The 20,167-nt window shown below is 36.0% G+C and overlaps 1 protein-coding gene across 4 annotated transcripts in view; it reads left to right on the forward strand.

Annotated features, from left to right (window-relative positions):
• The window catches only part of CMTR1 (cap methyltransferase 1), a 39,371-nt gene extending 19,304 nt beyond the window's left edge, over window positions 1-20,067 (forward strand). For all 4 annotated transcript variants that reach the window (XM_034428039.3, XM_034428038.3, XM_034428040.3 and 1 more), the window contains exons 12-24: window positions 524-656; window positions 1,289-1,468; window positions 3,469-3,525; window positions 4,364-4,421; window positions 5,865-5,933; window positions 6,785-6,916; window positions 7,426-7,548; window positions 8,834-8,925; window positions 9,268-9,336; window positions 10,101-10,148; window positions 11,210-11,322; window positions 12,001-12,109; window positions 17,552-20,067. In XM_034428039.3, coding sequence (XP_034283930.2) covers window positions 524-656; window positions 1,289-1,468; window positions 3,469-3,525; window positions 4,364-4,421; window positions 5,865-5,933; window positions 6,785-6,916; window positions 7,426-7,548; window positions 8,834-8,925; window positions 9,268-9,336; window positions 10,101-10,148; window positions 11,210-11,322; window positions 12,001-12,109; window positions 17,552-17,687 — 1,319 coding nt within the window. In that variant the 3' untranslated portion in view covers window positions 17,688-20,067. The remainder of the gene's footprint in view (window positions 1-523; window positions 657-1,288; window positions 1,469-3,468; window positions 3,526-4,363; window positions 4,422-5,864; window positions 5,934-6,784; window positions 6,917-7,425; window positions 7,549-8,833; window positions 8,926-9,267; window positions 9,337-10,100; window positions 10,149-11,209; window positions 11,323-12,000; window positions 12,110-17,551) is intronic.
• Window positions 20,068-20,167: the final 100 nt, after the last annotated feature.

The raw sequence follows: 20,167 nt of genomic DNA on the forward strand, positions 1-20,167 counted from the left end.
AGGCCTTTATAGTAATAGTGTTACATGGATGTAATGTGGTGTCTCCATAACTACTAATGCCACTGCATGCTGGACAACTTGTAGCTTCTGAATGTGTTCAAGGGTAGCCCCATGTACAGTGCATTGCAATAATCCAAATGAGAGCTGAATAAGATATGTCTGAACAGGGTTGCATGAAACAAGAAAGGGCACAGGCATAAAATGGATTTATGTAATCCTGGCCATGACTATTACCAGATCATCAAGATCTTCCCAGTTCAGTTTTTCAAGAAGTCTGTGGGTAAAGCTTTACTGCTATGATAAATTATGTAGCAGATGGTTATCTAATAAAGCCTGAGACAGAATGAGAAAACACACACTTGGTTCTTTGATGAGCACAAACTCATTAAGAAGCTACAGCCCAAGCATTCTGCCTTGGTTTCGTTTAGGTTTCAGAAAGATAAACTCAATTTCTTGATGGAAAGATAGAATATAAAATAGTATGTGTTTTTCCCTTTTAATTGTTTTTTTTTTTTCCCTCCAGGAGGGCATTTTCTCTGCAAAACCTTTGACTTATTCACACCATTCAGTATTGGCCTTGTGTATTTGTTGTATTGCTGCTTTGAACGTGTATCAATCTTCAAACCTGTGACAAGCCGTCCTGCCAATTCGGAAAGGTGAGAAGTGAGAAATGTGAAGGCAATTAATCTGCTTGAATGAGGAAACAGTGATAAAAGATTTGATGTAGTTGCAATCTTGATATGTGTTTTATGTCTGGTTTTGGCTGTGAATTTTCCATTCTTGGAATCAGAGAAGGAGAAAGAACTATACAAGATAGTTGGGGGGAAGCAAGGGGCACTGGATAAGTATTTTTTTTTTATTTGCCACCAGACTCTGTTTGATCTTTTCTTTTTGCTTTTTTAACATATATATTAGTAATCATTTAGGAAATGTTTGAATTGGCTACAATAGCTTAATATTGGTCACATTAAAGTATGAATAGGACAAAGCTACTATAATCTACAATTAATCAGAGCTCACTGTTAGTTCATGCAGGTTTTTTTCTATCACTGGCAAATAGTTTGGAAAAATAGCAACGACAGAGAAAGCATTAGACGATTCTGGATCCATTGTCGTTCAAAAACTCTAGACTGCAGGAAATATTGTACCATTCTAATAGCATGATCTATGTTTCTTCAGAAGCATATACACATGAGTTTCCCTTCTAATCTAGCAAAAGGTATTAGTCATTGTGTAAAAAACTCAAACCCACAAAAAACAAGGAAAAAAGTATTTTGTGCCTCTACAGGTATGTGATATGCCGTGGTTTAAAAGCTGGAATTGAAGAAGTGAGAGACTATCTTTTCACAGTGAACATGAAAATGAACCAGCTACGCAACTCTGACCAAGATGTTAATCTTGTTGTTCCTTTGGAAGTAATCAGAGGCGATCATGATTTCTATGACTACATGATCCGCTCAAATGAAAGGTGAGTTAATACAAAAAACAAAAAACAAACCCAAAAACTTTCTGCAGGAAAAAATAAAGGATTTGCCTTTGGATAGTTGCACTCTTTTTGCTAGTGATTTTACCAAGTTACTTTTACTATCTGAAAATATCTTTTTAAATTTAATAGTTTGCATAAGAACATACTTTATAAGATACTTTTTTCATCCATGTGTTTATCGTTAAAATACTGAAATGCAGAGAGGGGAAAAGCAAATAATAAAATGCAAAGGAAGTTAGAAAAGAAATATGATATGAAGAAGACTCTCTCTCTGAATTTAAAAACATGGAACACTTTTTAATTACAGGTAATCCCCGGGTTACAAACATTCACTTAGCAAACGTTCAAAATTATGCAATAAGCGCCCCCTAGTGTTTACGAACAAATCCCCAAATTACAAATGTTGCAACACCACAGCAGTTGTTCGCCCTTATGAACGACCGCAGAGGCTCTACAACATTCGCCCTGCCTATTCAACCTACCCCCCCCCCCCCGGGTCTTTACAGGCACTGTGCTTGTGAAGACTCACTTAACTTGCAAAGATCATCTCTCTGTCGCGGTTTCTTTGCCTACTTTGTTGCTTTAGGCTTTCGATGCATTCATAGAGAACAAAGGCCTAATGTACCGCGAGATCAGTAGCGTGAGATCTCGTGCTATTGATCTCGCGTGAACTCGCAGTTTAAGCCTCTATTCTCCGTGAATTGAGGCCTGGATATTTGCCGTTTGCTGTTTCCTTGCCGAAGCCTGCAGGGAGATTGCGTCTCTATAGGCTTTGCCAGTCCTTTGGAAAAAACGAAAGAAGGGAATGACCAGGTTCAAGGTATGAGATTCACTCCTACGAATCCTCGGGTTACAAATGGAATAGGCAGGCTCTATTACATTTGTAACTTGAGGACTACCTGTACATATTTTCCCATCCCCTTCTATTTGTATCTCTAATCGCTGGCCACAGATTAGATAGTAAAACTTCACACCAAGCATTAGTAGATGTTGTTAGTTTTTATTGGAGCCCTAACCATATTCCAGGTATCCAGATCTGCCTTGCTTTGTGATATATTGCATATAAGGAAGCCACTTCTGCTTGAATTAGTTAAACTTCTATTGTGGATATATACTCCCAATTGCAGCATTTTCTCCAATTTTAGTCTTCTATTCTGATATCATAGGCAAGTTATCTCTTTTCCAAGACTCATTTTTTCTTAAACCAAAGAAGCTAAATCATTGTGTATGTTTGACAAAAGGCAAGTGGTGAAATAGAATATTATATCTAATTCCTTACCTACTGAGGCCTGGCTACCCCAAGGATTTGGGAGGCTGATTGTGTCTCCTATTCTACAGTGAGTTAGTGCATACTTGAAAACGATTTGAAAGAAATGCTTCAAACACCCCTCTGCACTCATGAGAATATACACTTCGTTTTTCTAGTCTTCTATGTTAAAGTAGCCATGTCTTCTTTCATACTTTGTGACAGCCCAAAGAGAGGTTCTGCTTTAATGAATAACAGAGAGGTGCTACTATTTTGCTGCCTGAAGCATTAGTTTCAGATCTTTGGAGGTGTAGGCATCCCTGTTGGGCAAATGAAACAAACAAAATATTAAAAAGTTATGATGTTTATGTAGTTATTTACCAAGTGCATCTAAATGATATTAAAGTAACCAATGTTTTGAGGACTCCTAATGTTTGGAAATTGAAAATTGAAAAATTTGACACACACATTTAAAATGTGCGGTAATATTATAGATAAGGGATCCAGTAATCACTGGATTTCACCCAATGAAAAATATCATGAGCAAAAATTGTAAATGAAATACTCTTCAATTTCTAACAGTATCAGTGCAATGCGATTCATTATAATGTGGTACAAATCTACATGTTTTATTTTTGTTCTGCCTCTTATTTTTTTAATCCATATTTTGATTCATAAGACTTTCATTTAACAAGTTCCTCTGAATGCTCTAGAATAGACCTGCTTTCTCTTGCAGATTCTGTGCTGTTCAGATTAAAGCCCTGGCCAAAATTCATGCCTTTGTTCAAGACACGTAAGTAGATTTGGTATTTTCAAAAGTGTTCTACAAAACTATACTTAAGAATTTTACTGGAAATTAATGTGTAGATTCTCTGAGATGCATAATTAGTCTCATGAATATAATTTTCATTTATAGTGGTAAGGTACAAATTTAGCCATGGTATGATTACAATGGGACTGATTTAGAGTAAATTTAGTAGGATTTTATTGTCTTTCAAGTCACTGGGCCCTACCTAGTGTGTTGTCACTAAATTTGTCCTATTGATTTTCCTTCGGTAGAAGCAGTGTTTTTTATGGCCCAAATCTGTAATATGGTAGGTTGGCTTTTTCTTATTTGAGCTACTATAGATTGAGTTTTTTTTCAAACGCAAGAATGCCATACTAGTAGGGAAACAAGATTATATGTGAGGCAGCATTGGGTTTCAAAAACTACAGGTAGTCCTCAAATTACGACCATAATGAAGTCTGCCCATCATGGTTGTAAGTCATGATGGTTGTAAAATGTGGCTGTGTTGTCAAGTGTTCGTAGTTCAGTCATGTAACTCTGTGTGTGTGTGTTTGTGTGTCTGTGTCTCTGGTCTGTCTGTCTGCTGGAAGTTTGAATCTAGGTTATAAGTAGCCCCAACACAGATCTGTTATTACTTTGAGTGGTTGCTAAGTGAACCGTTGTAAATTGAGGACACCTGTATTGTTTTTTTATGTATTATCTATTCATAAGATCACCCAATTCAAGCAATGTGACTCAGTGACTAGATGAATGGATAGTAATAAGTTATCATTGAGTAGATGGGATAAAAAGAACCTCAAGTATCTTTTTGGGGGAAGATTTAGACACTTATATATTCTTTTAGGACTTTGAATGAACCACGTCAAGCTGATATCCGAAAAGAATGCCTCCGACTTTGGGGGGTGAGTAAGACAAAGAAGCAAAATATTACAACCATTGTATTTTGTGGTTCTCAACTTTCTTAATATAAGAACTAGGTTTCTGCAGTCCGAATAAGAACATCATATATTCTCTGTCAGAAAGGATTCTTTTGTCTTTAGAAGATCAAAAGGTATGCTCAGGATGACCCTTCGCAACCAGTTGATGTCAGTTTTTAATAACATTGCAGGTACAAATTGACCTAGTCTGGCATTATTTATGATTTTCTTAAACTAGTTGTACTGTCTTCTTTATCCAGCTGACACAATCCTCTTTAATATGTCTGAAACACAGCTGGAAGTTACTATTTTACAGGTGAAGTCTCAGCCTTTTAGAAGTTAGTCTTCTTTTCACTCCTGTCACTGCAGGGAAGACTTGGGAAGTTAAAATGATAGCATTTCATCTCTGAATTGAAAATCCTGCTTCCTCCTCAGATGGCAGCTTGTTCTGCTAGTTTCTGTGAGAGTAAGAGTTCTGTTAATAAAAAGCACTCATTGTTGAGGAAGAAAAACTGCTGACTGGCCCAGTTGACTGGAAGGATGAAGGACAGAGTTGGAAATATATCCCTTGTTTTTAGGAGAAAGAAAACAAGAATAAAATTGCTATCTAAATTATCTCATGATTATAATCACAACAAAACGTTTGACATCCTGAATGATGCAGGTATTATGGTAACAGTGTTGTCATACAATTAAAACTTGTCATGGATGTATAAAAATGTAATTATAAGCGAGGAATCATAATACAGTGTTTTCTTGGCTAATTATCCCAAAGTAAAAAAAAAATATTGATATTGTTATGATATCTCCAAATAGAGATTACTAGCTGAGAACTTGCAAGGATCTCTGCAACATTTTAGGTTTGAAATCTTTCATATAAGGGTATTTTTTTCAAATATAATAAATATTCATTGAAATTACAGAGTAGATAATGCAGTAGAATTAAATATAGTTTATTGCTAATAGCTGAAGGGAACTAATAGTTTCATTGCAGGTTGGTTTCTCTGCATGGATCTTGGATTTGGGGGATTTTTATTGCAGCCTGTTTTATAGGCTAATAATGTATTGCATGAAAAGTATTTTACTGATTTGAAAAGGAACTTTCATTCTCATTCACGTTTAAATGAACTGCCTAATTCTTTTGGATAATTTGCAGGCATGGACAAAGGCCACACGGGTAGTTTATTATAACAGAAAATCCCCACTGTCCTTTGTGTGGGATTCATGAGGAAGGAGGATTGAGAAGATAAAAATATATGTGGAAAAATAATATTTTGATTCAACAATAGCTTCTACAAGAATAAAATTGTCTGATTTTTTTTCTTTATAGTAAAATTGCCGTGTTTTTTTCCTTACATAATACAAAAAAAATCAGGGAAATGTAGGCAATTTATAATTTTAAACTAATTAAATTTTTAATCTTTCTAGATTCCAGACCAAGCCCGAATTGCTCCATCCTCTTCTGATCCCTTGTCCAAATTCTATGAACTAACTCAGGTAAGAATTTTTTCCCCATTTTCTGTGTCGAGATATTCAGATGACATTCATGCCCTCTTTGGTGCCATTCATAGAAAGCAAAGATTAAAAAAAATACCTGGCCAGACTTAATGTCAGCTGTTCTTTGGTTAACATTCTTGTAAAGCTGCTGGCTTGAAATGCACTGTGAAGGGCTTTCACTTAGACACTATGGTTAGATTCAATTGGCTGAGCCTTTTCTAAAACTATAGGAAAAGGGATATATAAAGATGGAACTTAAGCTTCATGGAAGTTACTTTATGCTAAGATAGGTAGGCTGATAAGCATTTATCATGCTGATAGGCTCTGAAGTTAGCACATTCTGCTATTTTTTATTTATTTTTTATTTTTAATTTGATTTATATGCCGCCCTTCTCCGGAGACTCAGGGCGGCTTACAATGCGTTAAGCAATAGCCTTCATACTTTTGTATATTTATACAAAGTCAGCTTATTGCCCCCACAAACTGGGTCCTCATTTCACCTACCTTAGAAAGGATGGAAGGCTGAGTCAATCTTGAGCCTTGGAGAGATTCGAACCAGCAGTAAATTGCAGTAAATTGCAGGCAGCTGTGTTAATAACAGGGTGCTTAGACCACTGTACCAGCAAGGCTCTATCTCAGTACATAAAGCATTGTAATGTATTTTAATGCTAGTCATAGATTTAGCCCTTTACTTTCCTCAACTTAGTCTCTTTCAGAGACTCTCATTATGCTTGGTCAGCTTGCTCAGTAGATGTGACTGATGAAAGTTACAGATCAGATCTCTGGAGGTCACCATATTGAAATAAATTGTGGAATTCTCTTTCATTCTGTCTCTTTCAATTTTGCTTTAGGGTACTAACGTAGAGATCTTTAGTTATAAATCAACTCCTCTCAACTCAAAAACTTTGCACAAAATTCGACCGGTGCTGGATTACAGATGCATGGTATCGGGAAATGAGCAGAAGTTCCTTCTGTCATTAGGGGTATGTGATAATTAAACATATTGGTTAATATCAATAGGTGAAATAATATATTTTAAGTAACGTGGAATTTGTTTAGATTAGGTACGTTTTTCTTTCTGGTTGTCCAGGCTGTCGTCAGGAGTCAACACTGACTTGAAGACACACAAAAGAAACAAAATGTTACCAAGATGATAATTTGACTGGTGGATTCTCCTTGTCATTTGAAGATAAATGAAAACTTTGTTTCATAACTTGATGAAATATCTCTGCTTATTTGGTTATAATAATTAATATTTCTTATGTGAAATTAAGTCACATTTTTGGGAATAGTTAGAGAGTCTTGTTAAGGAAACTGAATGTTTATTGTCTTTCCTAATAACATCTCTTTCATATCCTTCTTAAGACATCATCCTAGTTTGGATGCACATTTCTCTCACCTGTTATACTACAAACTGCTTGAGAGCATGTGGCTTCTTTGGTGGGCTGCTTCTGCCTCTAATCCGGCTACCTCCTTTTTTGCTTATATGCAGAAGTCTCAGATATACACTTGGCTTGGTCGCCAATCAGACCGCTGGACCAAACTGGAATTGAAGATAGAACTGCCACGGGATACACTTCTTTGTGTGGAAATTGTTCCTGAGCTGAAAGGAGAGGTTGGTGACCTTCAGAGAAGTTTTCTTTTGAAAATGTTTTTGCCCTGTTTCCTTCCTTGAACAGTGTGATGGATGAAAAGAGAGAGGAGAGAGAACAAGGGCATAGTCCCTAACCAATCTTTCTGCTAGCCACATTTATAACCACTGTGCAGCTCCCAGTAAATTGTCCCTCAGGATATCTTGACAGGAAAAAAAATTCTTATGTTTGGCTAGGAATTTCTCAGCCTCAGCAACTTTTAAGATGCATAGACTGCTGGGAACTAAGGGAGCTGAAATCCACGTATCTTAAAAGTTGCTGAGGTGAGAAACACTGGCCAAAAGCAGAAGTGGACTAACTGTGGCCACAATAGCAAAAAAGTAAAGTGTTTCAGCTATTTTGATGTAGGAAAACAACATAAAGCCTGTAGTATAATCCCTAAAATAAGCATCACATGGTTGAAAAACAGAGGGAGTCTCAGAGAAAAGCTCTGGGTTGTATCTTATCTCTGGGCCAAAGAGATGAGGTGGTTGAAGTGTTGACCCAGTGGCTGGAGGCTGAACAGATTCAGATCGCATACTTCCAAGACAGAGTGGTTTTGCATTTACAGGCATGATAATTCCAGAGAAATAACTTCATTGGCTCTAAGCGTTTCTGCAAATCCAAAGACATACCATAAAATAAAACATCAATAAAAGGAGAAAAAACCCAAGAATAGATAAAAGCCAGTCAGAAGATAAAATTACTTTTGACCTCAAGGTTCATAAAAGAGAAGGTAGTGGGGAGAAATTGATAGGGGCACTTTTTGATTAAAAATTGTGCTATTTAATCTCACTTATATAAACTGAGATTGAATGCAAGTAGATCTCACTTAGCAACTGGCTCATACAGCAACTGTTAGCAGTTATGACAGTGATGGAAAAATAACTTTATGACCAATCCTTGATTTATGAATTTTGCCGGTCTGTAAAGAAAAACAGACAAACCCCAAAGTAAGATTAAGCATTGTTAAGGTTTCACTTAATGACTGAATTTCTGATCCCAATTTACTGCAATCTGTTCTGAGTATCTTCCAGCTGAACTAAAGTCTTTCCATCCCTCTGCCTGAAAATCTGCATATTGGTCCACATTGAAACAGACTAAATTTTAGATTCAGCCACCCACAGTTGCTTAAAAAAGTGAGATGAGTGGCATATAAATTTAATAAATAAACTGTGGTCACTCATAAGGACTACCATTATATGCAGATATGCACATTTTTTGCAAGGAGTAGCACTTTGAGATGTTCCTAATTCCCTTTCTTTCTAGGGCAAAGCCCAGCGAAAAATCCACGCCATCCACATCCTGGATGCTTTGGTGCTGAATGGCAGTGATGTTAAAGAGCAGCATTTCAATCAACGGTAAGTAGCGTTTCGGTAGACCATTGCATAAATATTTTTGTGGGATAGTGGGGCTTCTTTTAACTTTTCATCTGCACTGTTCAAGACAGTTTTTCAGATCAATATTAGAAACCTTTTTGTTTTCTTTTTGTCCACTTTATCAAAGGAGACATGCCTGTTGGAAAGAAGACTAGGTAACAACTAATCACCTTTTCTTCAGAAGAGGCCTGAATTATTAAATCCAATCATTTTTTTATGTTTGTTTTGGGAATATCTGCCCAGCAGACACTGCAGAAAATTCTCATATAAGTTTTCTTAATGTCCAATACCGTACCATGTATAAATCTCTCTTTCTGATTGCAGAATTCAGCTGGCAGAAAAGTTTGTGAAAGCTGTCTCTAAACCTAGCCGTCCAGATATGAGCCCCATCAGGTGAACAAGTCCTCTTGGATTCTTCTTGTAGTGGTTAAAACATCAGGCTTGAAACTGGATGAGTTCTAGTCCCACCTTAGACACAAAGCCAGCTGCGTGACCTTGGATCAGTCCCTCTCTCTCAGCCCCAGGAAGCAGGCAGTGAAAACTATTTTTGAAAAATCTTTGCCAAGGAGACTACAGGAATGTGTCAAGGCACTTGCAGTCCCCACTGACTCCAAAGCATCTCCCCCAAAAGCAAGCCCATTTGTGATTTTTATTTAGCATATACCGTATAACACTTGCTGGAACAGACTTTCAAAAAGCTAGCCTTAATTTTCTCTATACGAATAATTCTGCATTTTTCTGTTTAGCAACAATTTATGGCAAGGTTAACTTGCTCAGCAGAATGGTTTGACTTTGCTATCTGGAATTACCAAGTGGATTGGTGTTGTTGCAGTCCAGAAATGCTTAAATCTATAGATTCAATTCTGTAATGATCCCGAGAGTGAACAAATATTTAAAAACTATGTGCAGTTACTCTTCGTTGTTTATTATATATTGTTTTTTAGTCTTCTTCAATCTTTTCTCTTTAATCACGAAGGCTGCGGTTTCTCCTTTTTTGTGTGGGGGTCATCATATGCTTAAAGGGCAAGGTATTAAAAATATTCAGCAAAAGTTCCATAGCTTGTTCCCAACTCTGTCTAGAAGGGGACTATAGGAAACCTAGATACAGTCAGAGGTTGGCGCTTACATATCCAAGCTTACTGGTTTTATTCCCACAGAGTGAAGGAAGTGTACAGGCTAGAGGATATGGAAAAGATCTTTCTGAGGTAAGTCCTCAGAATTTTTTTAAAACGTAATTTAATTTGCAGATTGAAAACGTAGAATTCTGTTACTGTTTGGGAAAGCAGTATTATTATGTTCTGATTGACCAGCCTGTAGAAAAAAGAAAAGGTATAGAGTATATATTGGAAGGAAAATCATTTATTCCTTATTGCCAAATCAATAGGGTTAAAAAAACAACAACCACAGTGTGGTATGATGATGTCACTTTTGCCTAAAACAAGAGTGGAATAGATGTTTACCTATTGGAAAAATGTCTTTTTTAAAAAAATCAGTTTAATCTGGATGCAGTCATACTTAGGGCTAAAAAACCATTCATCAACAGTCCTCATCGCTTTACCTCTTGTAAAATATGAATTTCGTTTATGGCAGAGATTCATGGAAGAACTTGACCTTAGTTTCCCTCACAGTTTTTATGCTTATTATACTTTATAATATTCTGAGCCCCTCAGCACCCTCATTCAAAGCCTTTGCAGGCATTCCGCCAATCTCCGATGAATGTAACAGCCTCAAGGTTCTACTAACCTCTGGAAATGGACGAGAAAGTTATTTCCTCAAAATTCACACTTCAAATTATAGATGTATGCTGGGATTTCTATTGGCTCTGCAGTTCTTGAGGCTTTAGAATACATAGCGAGCAGCCATGTTTTATCATAGGGTTTCACGTTGAACTTGGAAGGTGCGTCGTAATGTTAGGGACAAGACTCCAATTCTTGGAGGAGATAGAATTCTACCTTAAAAAAAATGGGTACCAAGCTTCATCCAAAAATTGTGGACCCAACCACCTTATGATTTCTTCATCTTTACAGCATCTGTCTGAGATAAATCACTACTTGTGATAGAGAGCTAAGGTGTTGAACTGATTTGGCCAATACTGAATTTGTATTGAACAAAATTTAAACTAGATCTCTTTGTCCAAGTCCTGTTTTACCTGCTACCAAATCATATTGACTGTCAGAGCTTATGAGATTCTTATAGTTTATGCAAAGATACTGATTGTTTCTTATTCTTTCTCTCTTTCTTTCTCTTCACATGTTTGTTAACTTAGGTTAGAAATGAAGGTTATCAAGAGCTCAGGTGGAATCCCACGGCTATCCTACACTGGTCGTGATGACAGGCATTTTGTACCTTTTGGATTGTACATCGTTCGGACTGTCAGTGGTAAATCAATTTCTACTCATGCAAAGTCTGATATAATAGTCAAGCCTGAGGCCTGGAATTTGAGCACTGTGGATCGATATCATTGTGTGTGTGTGTGTGTAAGGGGGGGGGATGATGTTGAGAAAATTAAGTAAGGACACTTTTTATTATTTTTGCTTTGTAGAATGAGAAAAAACAAACACGGATTTCCTTCTTGATTTGTTGCCCCCTTATTATATTTTAATGTCTTTTCTTCCTACCTCGGGTGGTAGAAAGTGCATAGAAAATGTTAGAGGCCGAGGGAGAGCTTCTTGGATTCTTCTGTTTATTTTCTTGAAAAGAACTTTAAAATGCTGAAAGATGTTTGCTGTAACTAGCTTCTTCATATGCTATTTGTGTTCCTTACCAGCCATCATTAGTAACTGGCACAAAATCACCTCATAACCTTTTAGTTCAAAGCAGGGTTGCTTATGAATTTTAAAAAATAAAGTACTGTATTGTGATTATTGTATGGTTGCTGTTCTACAGAAATTACCTATTTTTCTATTTTGATGTTCTTATGCTGCATTAGCCAAACAATAGTTTATATGTTAAGTAGTTTGCTGAGAATGGTACAAAGGAACATTACAATTAGAAATTTTGATGTGTTTCTTTCTCCTCTTTTGTTTTTTGATTCCGTCTTCTTGGTTTTCTTCAAAGACCCCTGGACAATGGCATTCAGCAAAACCTCTAACAAAAAGTTTTTCTACAATAAGGCAACAAAGAAGTCCACGTACGACCTGCCTCCAGAGTCTGTAGCACCATTTCAGTGAGTATTGAATTTGCAAATAGTAGCAATTCATCCAGGAGGAAAAAGCTAGATGCAGAATCACATTAGAACTTTTTATTTATTTATTTCTCCTTCTGTTCTGTAAAGTTTGTACTAATTTCTAAAAACAAGGAAAGCAAATAAAAACATATGAGACAATTCTGAATCAATATGCTTTTTAAGACATTGCATTCCTTACTGACCAAATTTGTTTAGTCTGGTAAGCTCTGGTAAGATATTTTAGATTCCGGCACAGATGCCTACTTGGATTCTGATTCTTGTCAGCTTTCATCCTTTTACGACAGGAAATTCTTTTCTTCTCTATGACTGTACCATAATATTACGAATATAAAATTAAATTAAAATGGAATTCACATGGGGACTGAGGTAATTTATTTCTCACAAACATTGTACACATTAAATATAATATAGATCACTTTATGTAACAGAGTTTTCTTAGGCACCTTCAGAATAGTATTATAGCCATGCTAACGTTTGTTTAGCTTCTTCAAAGAATGATGAGTCTTAGGTTCTTATTGAAATTGGTGAAACTTTACAAAGTAGAAATATTAGCATTTAAAGAGTGGGAAACCAGAAATTGGTTTCCAAGTGTAGGAATAGTCTAAGAGAAGACATTTGTATCAACACTTCTGACAGTGCTTGGGAATTCTGGATGCTTATAATACCTTTAAATAGCTAATTAAAAATATTTGAGTTACATAAGCAAAAGTAGAAACATGCATTATTAATTTATTATTCCAAGCAAAAGGATTTTTCTGTGCTGGGTCCAGCAGATTAACCTGCTGTCAAAGAGAGTGAGTTGTGAATTTGAAATCCTTAGACTTTAAGAGAGAAGTAAGAAGACAGTTCATTATTGCTCATTTCTAATTTCTTAATTGAGCTGTAGCAAATCTCTTTGGTTTATAGGTCCAGATGCTAGTTTGTTATATATTATACCACCTTTTGCATTTGTTATTTGCGTTTGCATCAACTGTTTTCCAGTTAAACTCTTTATTTCATTTATAAATAAACAAACTCCATTTGAATTTGTAATTTATAATGGGCTTACACTATATTTTAATTCATAGCTCTTTCCTTACTTATTTCCTATGTTTTTACAATGATTCTTCCTTTTATTCGAACCATCTTGGATGTCTGAGCTTTTTTTGTAGTTGTAAATGACTTTCTGCATCTGATGACACATTAAAGATATTTTGTAGGCAACATTCTGAAGTACAGATTGCTTTACAGCTTGCGCATAAATACATTTTGCAGATTGCCTTGTTCAGTCTGTATTTTGGAAATTAATATGGGCTGTCTCCCTGCTTAATTAAACCTAATTCATCATTTCATTGGGAGATTTTTTTTTTTTAAGAAAAATCCCTTCCCCTGATCAGTACTTCAGAGGAACTCACTCAGGACACAATTCTATTAGTCAAGGAAGAAACAAAGATGTGAACATTCCAACAACCAATCTAATCCTTAAATTTGTGGAGTTTCTGTAGCCTTCAGTCAGCTTCACAATCTTTCTGTTTTGTATTTTTGAAAAAAATATATCTTGTTTTGATTTACTTGCCTCAGATTCTTTTCAGATGACAGTCTTTGATCTTGTGAACTTCCTTTAAATTTGCAGCTGCTTTCTGTAAGAAATGTGCTCAACCATTCACTGTTTTTATGCCATAAAGGAAGGCTGGATTTTCTTTTTCCTGTCAGCTAGAGATGTACAGATTTATTTCTCAGAGATGCTTAATCTCTCATTCATAACTTTATGATGAAATTTTCTCCGATTTTCTATATTATCTTTCTTCCATTTTCTCACTCTGTAACTTCAGGGTTTTCTCTGACTCTCTCACTTGAATTTCTGTAAGAACTTAAGAACAACTTTTTTTCTCAATTTTCTCAAAATAGTTTAAACAATTTTACTAGCACCTAATTTGTAAGTTTTCTCATCTATTCCTTACCAATCTTTGTCATTCTACCCACTTTGTGTCCATGCCAGGGACAGGAAATATTTTAGTTGATATTTGCACTTTTGAAATTTTGAGAACATGGTGAGGGCGCGCTTCTAAAATTGCTATTATTTTGGGTGGGAGTGGAGATAGGTTGCAATCATAGTTATGGATATTCACAAAACTTTCATTTATTTGCCATCTTGTTTCCTGCTATCACTTCTAGGTTTCCTTCATGCTTTCTGCTATGTAGAAAGTGTGCATATGGGCAAAGAGAACAGTGAGCTGCAGCCATCCCCCTTTTTATTTACAGATTCTGATGTACTTTTTCCAAGAAACATGATCCTAAAGATCAATGCTTATCTTTGCAGCATTACAGCTTCCCATTTTTTAAATTAAAAGAATAATGGGGGGAAAACCATTTAAAGGAGTAACTGGATGGATGGAGGGGTAGCATAGTAAATATTTTATTCTTTAGTTTCTCCTTTTAATGATGGTGAAATATAGTTCTCACATGCAAGACTGCCAAGATTTGTGATTTTCCTGATTTGTTTCTAGTTTTCCTCCTCTTTCAGTGATGGGTTTTGACAGATACTGTGAATCCTTTGAGCTTCTTTTCTTTGCTCTCTAAGCACAGTAAATAATGTTTTGTACAAACTTTCTTCTTTCTTTTATCATCACACCGAATACTTTTCCTGACAGTACTTCACTAGGAGACGGAAGCTTCTTCAGCCCTGGTATTTTTAGATTTATTCTGAGTGTGGTTTTAGTAATGGATGCATTGCATTACCATGCGAGCTTTAGTGTGTTTATAAATAGACACTGATATATGTTCTTGACACAATGTTTCAAGTCCAATAATCCATTTCTTAAAATACTGTAACTAAATAGACTGTGAATATTAAATGCCAGTAATTGTTGGGCCTGGTTGTTACATTTCTTGCTGTGAGGTGCTTGGTTTTTATCAATTTGTCAGCAGCCTCAAATCAAGAAGAGAATCTGAGCTCTGGAATACTTATTCAGTAAGAAGGTTTCAAATAAGGGACAGGTGTACCTACATGAGCACACAATTTTTTTAAGTATATATAAAAAGTTCTGTATTTACACAGTTTCTTTTATCTAGAAAATTGCTATAGTTCCTACTGCATTTATTTTGTCAGATCTTTCTATGTAAACCATTTTTATATATTCTTGGGAGTTTACTTCATTTCCCTTGCCAGATGCTTTAAAATTCTCAATTTCTATTTTGGGCTGTCATCCCATCCATCTATGTTCTGACATGATATACAAATAAAACAGTTTTTGGTATTTTATCTTCTATGTATAGATTTAGGTGCCTTTGCAGTAGCAGTCCTTCTGATTCTGCAGAATATTTGATCTAGGTGAAGTTAGACATTTAAGGCATTGGAGTAAAGACAAAAAATTCTCCATCTTTGATCAGATACTGATTTCTAATGCTCTGAGTCTACAAATCCAGTTTAAAATAGACATTTCCACTTTGTAGTTCTTGGCAATTTCCTCTCCCTCCCTTGCTAACTATGGACTTTCATGGGGAAATGTAAAGCTAATGCCACAAAATAAAGTAATTAAGTCAATGTAATTGTGCAAAACAATAGAAGGTAAGTGTCAACATCCAGCTCGAGAATCCAAATAAAACTCCCATGTTTATTCCGTTTCTGAAAATCTTACTGTTTATTGAATACACTGCATGGTAATGTCAAAGCAAAACTAACTCTGAAGTTCCCAAACACCAGTTCATAGAATTAAAGGATAATTTCCCCAGCCAAACCCCCAAGTTCTCATGTAGTCCATGTAAACAAGTTCATTTTGTTATGGGAACTCTGTGCTTCAACTCCATCCATCGTGATGTCCTTGAAAAGGTTTAAGGCACTCACGGTCTTCAGCGGAATCATAAAGATTTCACTTTTGTAACTAATCCATTCTAAAGCAACACCTCCCCCCCCCATTCTAGTGGCAAGTTGAAACGAAGAGGCACATAGCTGCCAAAGTTTCACTCTTGACATGCTGACCCCCCCCCCCCCCAAAAAAAAGAAGAATGGATATGGAAATGTATAAAAACAAACATATAGACATTGATTAGGATTTTAATCTTTAATCTTTTCCCTTACCGGGATCATTCAGGGTATCTAGAATGGAGATGCTGGAAAGGTCCTGCTGTAGGTAATGCAACCTACCATAGTTCCTAGCCATACTGGTTCATCTCCCTGCCCTGGTTTTTAGAGTTGGTTGCTGTGTCCATAAAGGCTAAAGAGGTGAGGGTTTCATAAATTCCCCAGAGTACTGTTTCATTTATTTTAGAGGCTATTCTCTGCCGTATATTTGTATGCATGCAGGTTTTTTTTTAAGAATAAAAATAATATGAATAATCCATAATTCTGTCTCTCCCACCCTTCTTTCTTTTCCTTTACTGTCCATTATAGCCACTTAGGAACACATTGATTAAGTTTAGGGATTGTTTTGGTCTTAATAATATAAATTTAGCAGACTAACCAAATGTCAGAATAAGAACTAATTTAATTTGTGAAGTTATACCCAGAATTTCATATTTTTTCAGATTTAAAAATGGCTAGATATGAAAGATCCTTGGTGCTCTCTGAGTTTGCTTGTTTTCTTGCAGACGTTTCATTACCCAAACTAGGTAACATCATCAGTCACTAGCATTGATGAGGTTACCTAGTTTGGATAATGAGACAACTGCAAGAAAACAAGCAAGCTCAGCACCAAAGGCCCCTCATGTTAAGCCTGAGCTACAAATATTCTCCTTTATTAGTATGGCTAGATACCATTAAGCATATATAATTTGTTTCTTTTTGAAAATAAATGCACACCATGCCAAAGGCGTGGTGATATCAGTGTGATATAAATGTTAAATTCTTTTGGATCAGAACATCGGGATTCAGATGAGCATTTTTATATTTCAGGCCCCCTGCTGCCTCATACTTAGCATTATAATTTGCTTGTCGTGATAGGTTTTGCTGTGCTTATGATAACAATAGTTCTGTAAGTGAGCCAACTCTAATAATAGTCATTAAATAATTATGCTTATATTTTCCTTAAAGATTTCGTCCATAGGCCTTCAAGATTGGGTCTCTCTGATTTAATCTGATATAGTCCATGATTACTTGGCTCAGGCACATACATTTGCCCTGATACTTTTGAGAAACTAGAAATGTTCATGATTGGGGGTCTTTATACCTGCAATCAGGTTGCAGGTATAAAGATTAGGACCAGGGAGTCTGTTAGGTTAGGACCAGGGAGACCCATAGCTATGAAGGTTCCAATGTTGACTGCATGCCATTCATTATCTTTCGGCCCAACCCGTTTATAGTTGTTTCTAGGAAAAATTGGATGATGCCGTGTACCACCCTATCATGCTGGAAAGGATGGCTATAAATCTACCAATGAAATAAATGCCTTGTATTCATCAGTTCAGCCAAATATTTACACTGTTTTATATCTTTTTTGCATGCAGCATTTGTTACTTTGGTCGCCTCTTCTGGGAATGGGATGATGGTATCAAAATGCACGACTCTCAGAAAAAAGAAGATTCAGAGAAACTATCGAAAGAAACTGTTCTATCCTTCATCAGACGACATTTCATCCTGTGATTACTCTCTTGTCACATCTTAGAGTATGGGGAATGACCCAGGTGTGGAATAGTCAGCAGGGAGCCACGGAGAAAAACACTTTTCAAAGTGGTTCGATTGGATGATAAGGACTCAATCCAAGAGAAATGGGAGAAAGCTTTGGATTGGAAACCGTGCAGTATATAAGTACCTGCTTCCTGGCCACGTTAAGACTGGAGCAGTGCACGTTCTTCTGAATGGATCATCACTGGATCTTCTAGGGCTTCCCCCCTCCCCCGGACATCTGGGCTCTACTAGTAGGCAACAAAAGAAGAGGATGCACTGAACACGTGGCATTTTGTAAAATGGAAGGCCAGACAACTTTTGACAAAACTATTTAAAGGAGGACAGAAAAATGAATATACTTTTAGTAATCTTTCTTGTTCCTTTCTCTGTGATTCCACTGGGAAGCATACTTGGTTTTTGTAATTTGGCTTGTGAATGCAGCCTAGAGATTTTTGAGAGTTCAGGTCTTAGCAGGAAGGAACCAGACAGGTAGAATTTTTGAATTAGTAATTTAGGTACACTTGCTGTCAACATAACTTGCAACTCTCATCAGAGTTGGACTTTCATGCTTCTATGCAAGTAAATATATTATGCTTTTTCTCACTCTCCACTTTCAAATATGGCAATGCAAGTATTTTCCTCTCTGAATTCTATACCCAGTACTTTCCCTTCAGAAAGTAAAGGAGATTTGCAATTTAGAGAATTGGCTTTAGAGGAACTATATAAATTAGATCCTGTGAAAGAGCTGCATACTTCTAAAGAGAGCATCTTCTTTTGGCTTCAGAAATTTAAAACTGAACCTTTGCACACATTGGCAGGAAGATACTGACTTTGTAATTGAGTGAGTGGTGCCTATGTTGTGTTTTAAAGAAATATGACTGTCTTGTAAGTGAAGGCATCAGCCAGGTCTCAGCTCCCAAAGAAAATGGTCAAAAACGGATTTGATGTGGGAAAGCAGAAGTTTCTATATAGATTTTATCTCCATTAAAGTTGACTAGCACAGGAGAACTTTTAAATTCTACACACTGTAGAAATGAGCAAAATATTTGAATTCAAGATGTTTTGCGATTGAAAGAATTATTCTAAGTTTAGAATGGTGGTTCTTACTGGAACTGTTTAAGTCTCAAAACAATTTTGCTTCAAGTTTGAAATAGTTTTATGCTTATAATGGGATGTTTCAGAACATTTAGACTGTTTGAAACCACTGTTTTGAACTCACAATATTTTGAATTCAGAAATGTTTGCACACTGCCAGTAAATCTTAATCTTAGCTAAAATAAATACCGGTAGTTCTAGCTTTCAGAGCCACTTCAGGTATAGTATAGCTAATACTTCACTTTAGCAATAGCAGTTATGTAGTTTAATTGCCATCATCTCATCTCATCTTATTTCTAGATTCCTCTATTGAAAATATATTGAGAAGAATGGAAGTTTAAAGCTCTCCTTTTCTTTCAAAGCTGAAGTATACAAAAGCACTTAATATTGGAGATTCAGTTCTGAGATTTGCTAAATCTCTTTTGAGAGTTCGAAAACAAAGATTTACCTTTTAAGATTCTTTTGGCAAGAATTGACCATGTTTCAAAACAAATTTCTTTTCCATACAATACAATTTTTTGTCTGAGCAGACTAGAGGGTAAAACAACAAATTGAGTGTTTATTTGCAATAGGAAGTGACAGCGATTAAATAATCTGACATCTACAGTTCATAGCCTTGGCTTTAAAATAATTTGATGAGAAACTTTGTCACTTTTTCCGACTATCCTGATGCAACCAATAGGTCAGAGTCATTTTGCTTTAAATACAACAGATGTTATCAAATTTTCAGATTATATTTCTAGTTAAGCTCATCGCAAGTTAGAATATTTCAGAAGGAAGATTTCATTGCAAGATTGATTTTAGTTTCTGTTATTAAAGAGTGATTGGTGGTAGATAAGCTTGTATATGGAGTCTGGTACACAAATTATCTGCCTTCCTTTTATTTACTTTGGCTGTAACTAGAGGCCCCGTTTTGGGACCTTCTCCTAGGGAAACTATTTAAGTGTTTTAAAAATATTAAGAGTGTGTGCCTAGAAACCTTAAAACAAAATTTATACCAGTCCTGAAAAATGACTTCATGTTGATTCAGAGCCCAAATGTCCAGAGTACAAAGAGAAAATTAGAAAGATTTGATCAATTGATAGTTCAACTTGTTCTTGTTTGTTCTCTTACTGGTCTGTGAAGCGTTGAGGTGAGGGGAAGGAGGTAAAAATGTCTTGCTGAAAGAAATGTTTACAGCGTGTGTTCTCTGAACTCATGTATCAGTTGTGATTTCTTGTCCGTTCTTTGCATTGCCAATACAATCCTTATAATTTAAAAATGTGTTTTCTTTTTGGCATAAACATTCTAGCTCTTTATGATACATCCGGGGCTGAGGAAGATCAAGTTCTGGCACCACTTGACTCTGGAGTGATTTTAGG

Source organism: Pantherophis guttatus, chromosome 1, assembly GCF_059756535.1.
Source record: "Pantherophis guttatus breed Tessera chromosome 1, ASM5975653v1, whole genome shotgun sequence".
In the NCBI taxonomy this organism is placed as follows: Eukaryota; Metazoa; Chordata; class Lepidosauria; order Squamata; family Colubridae; genus Pantherophis; species Pantherophis guttatus.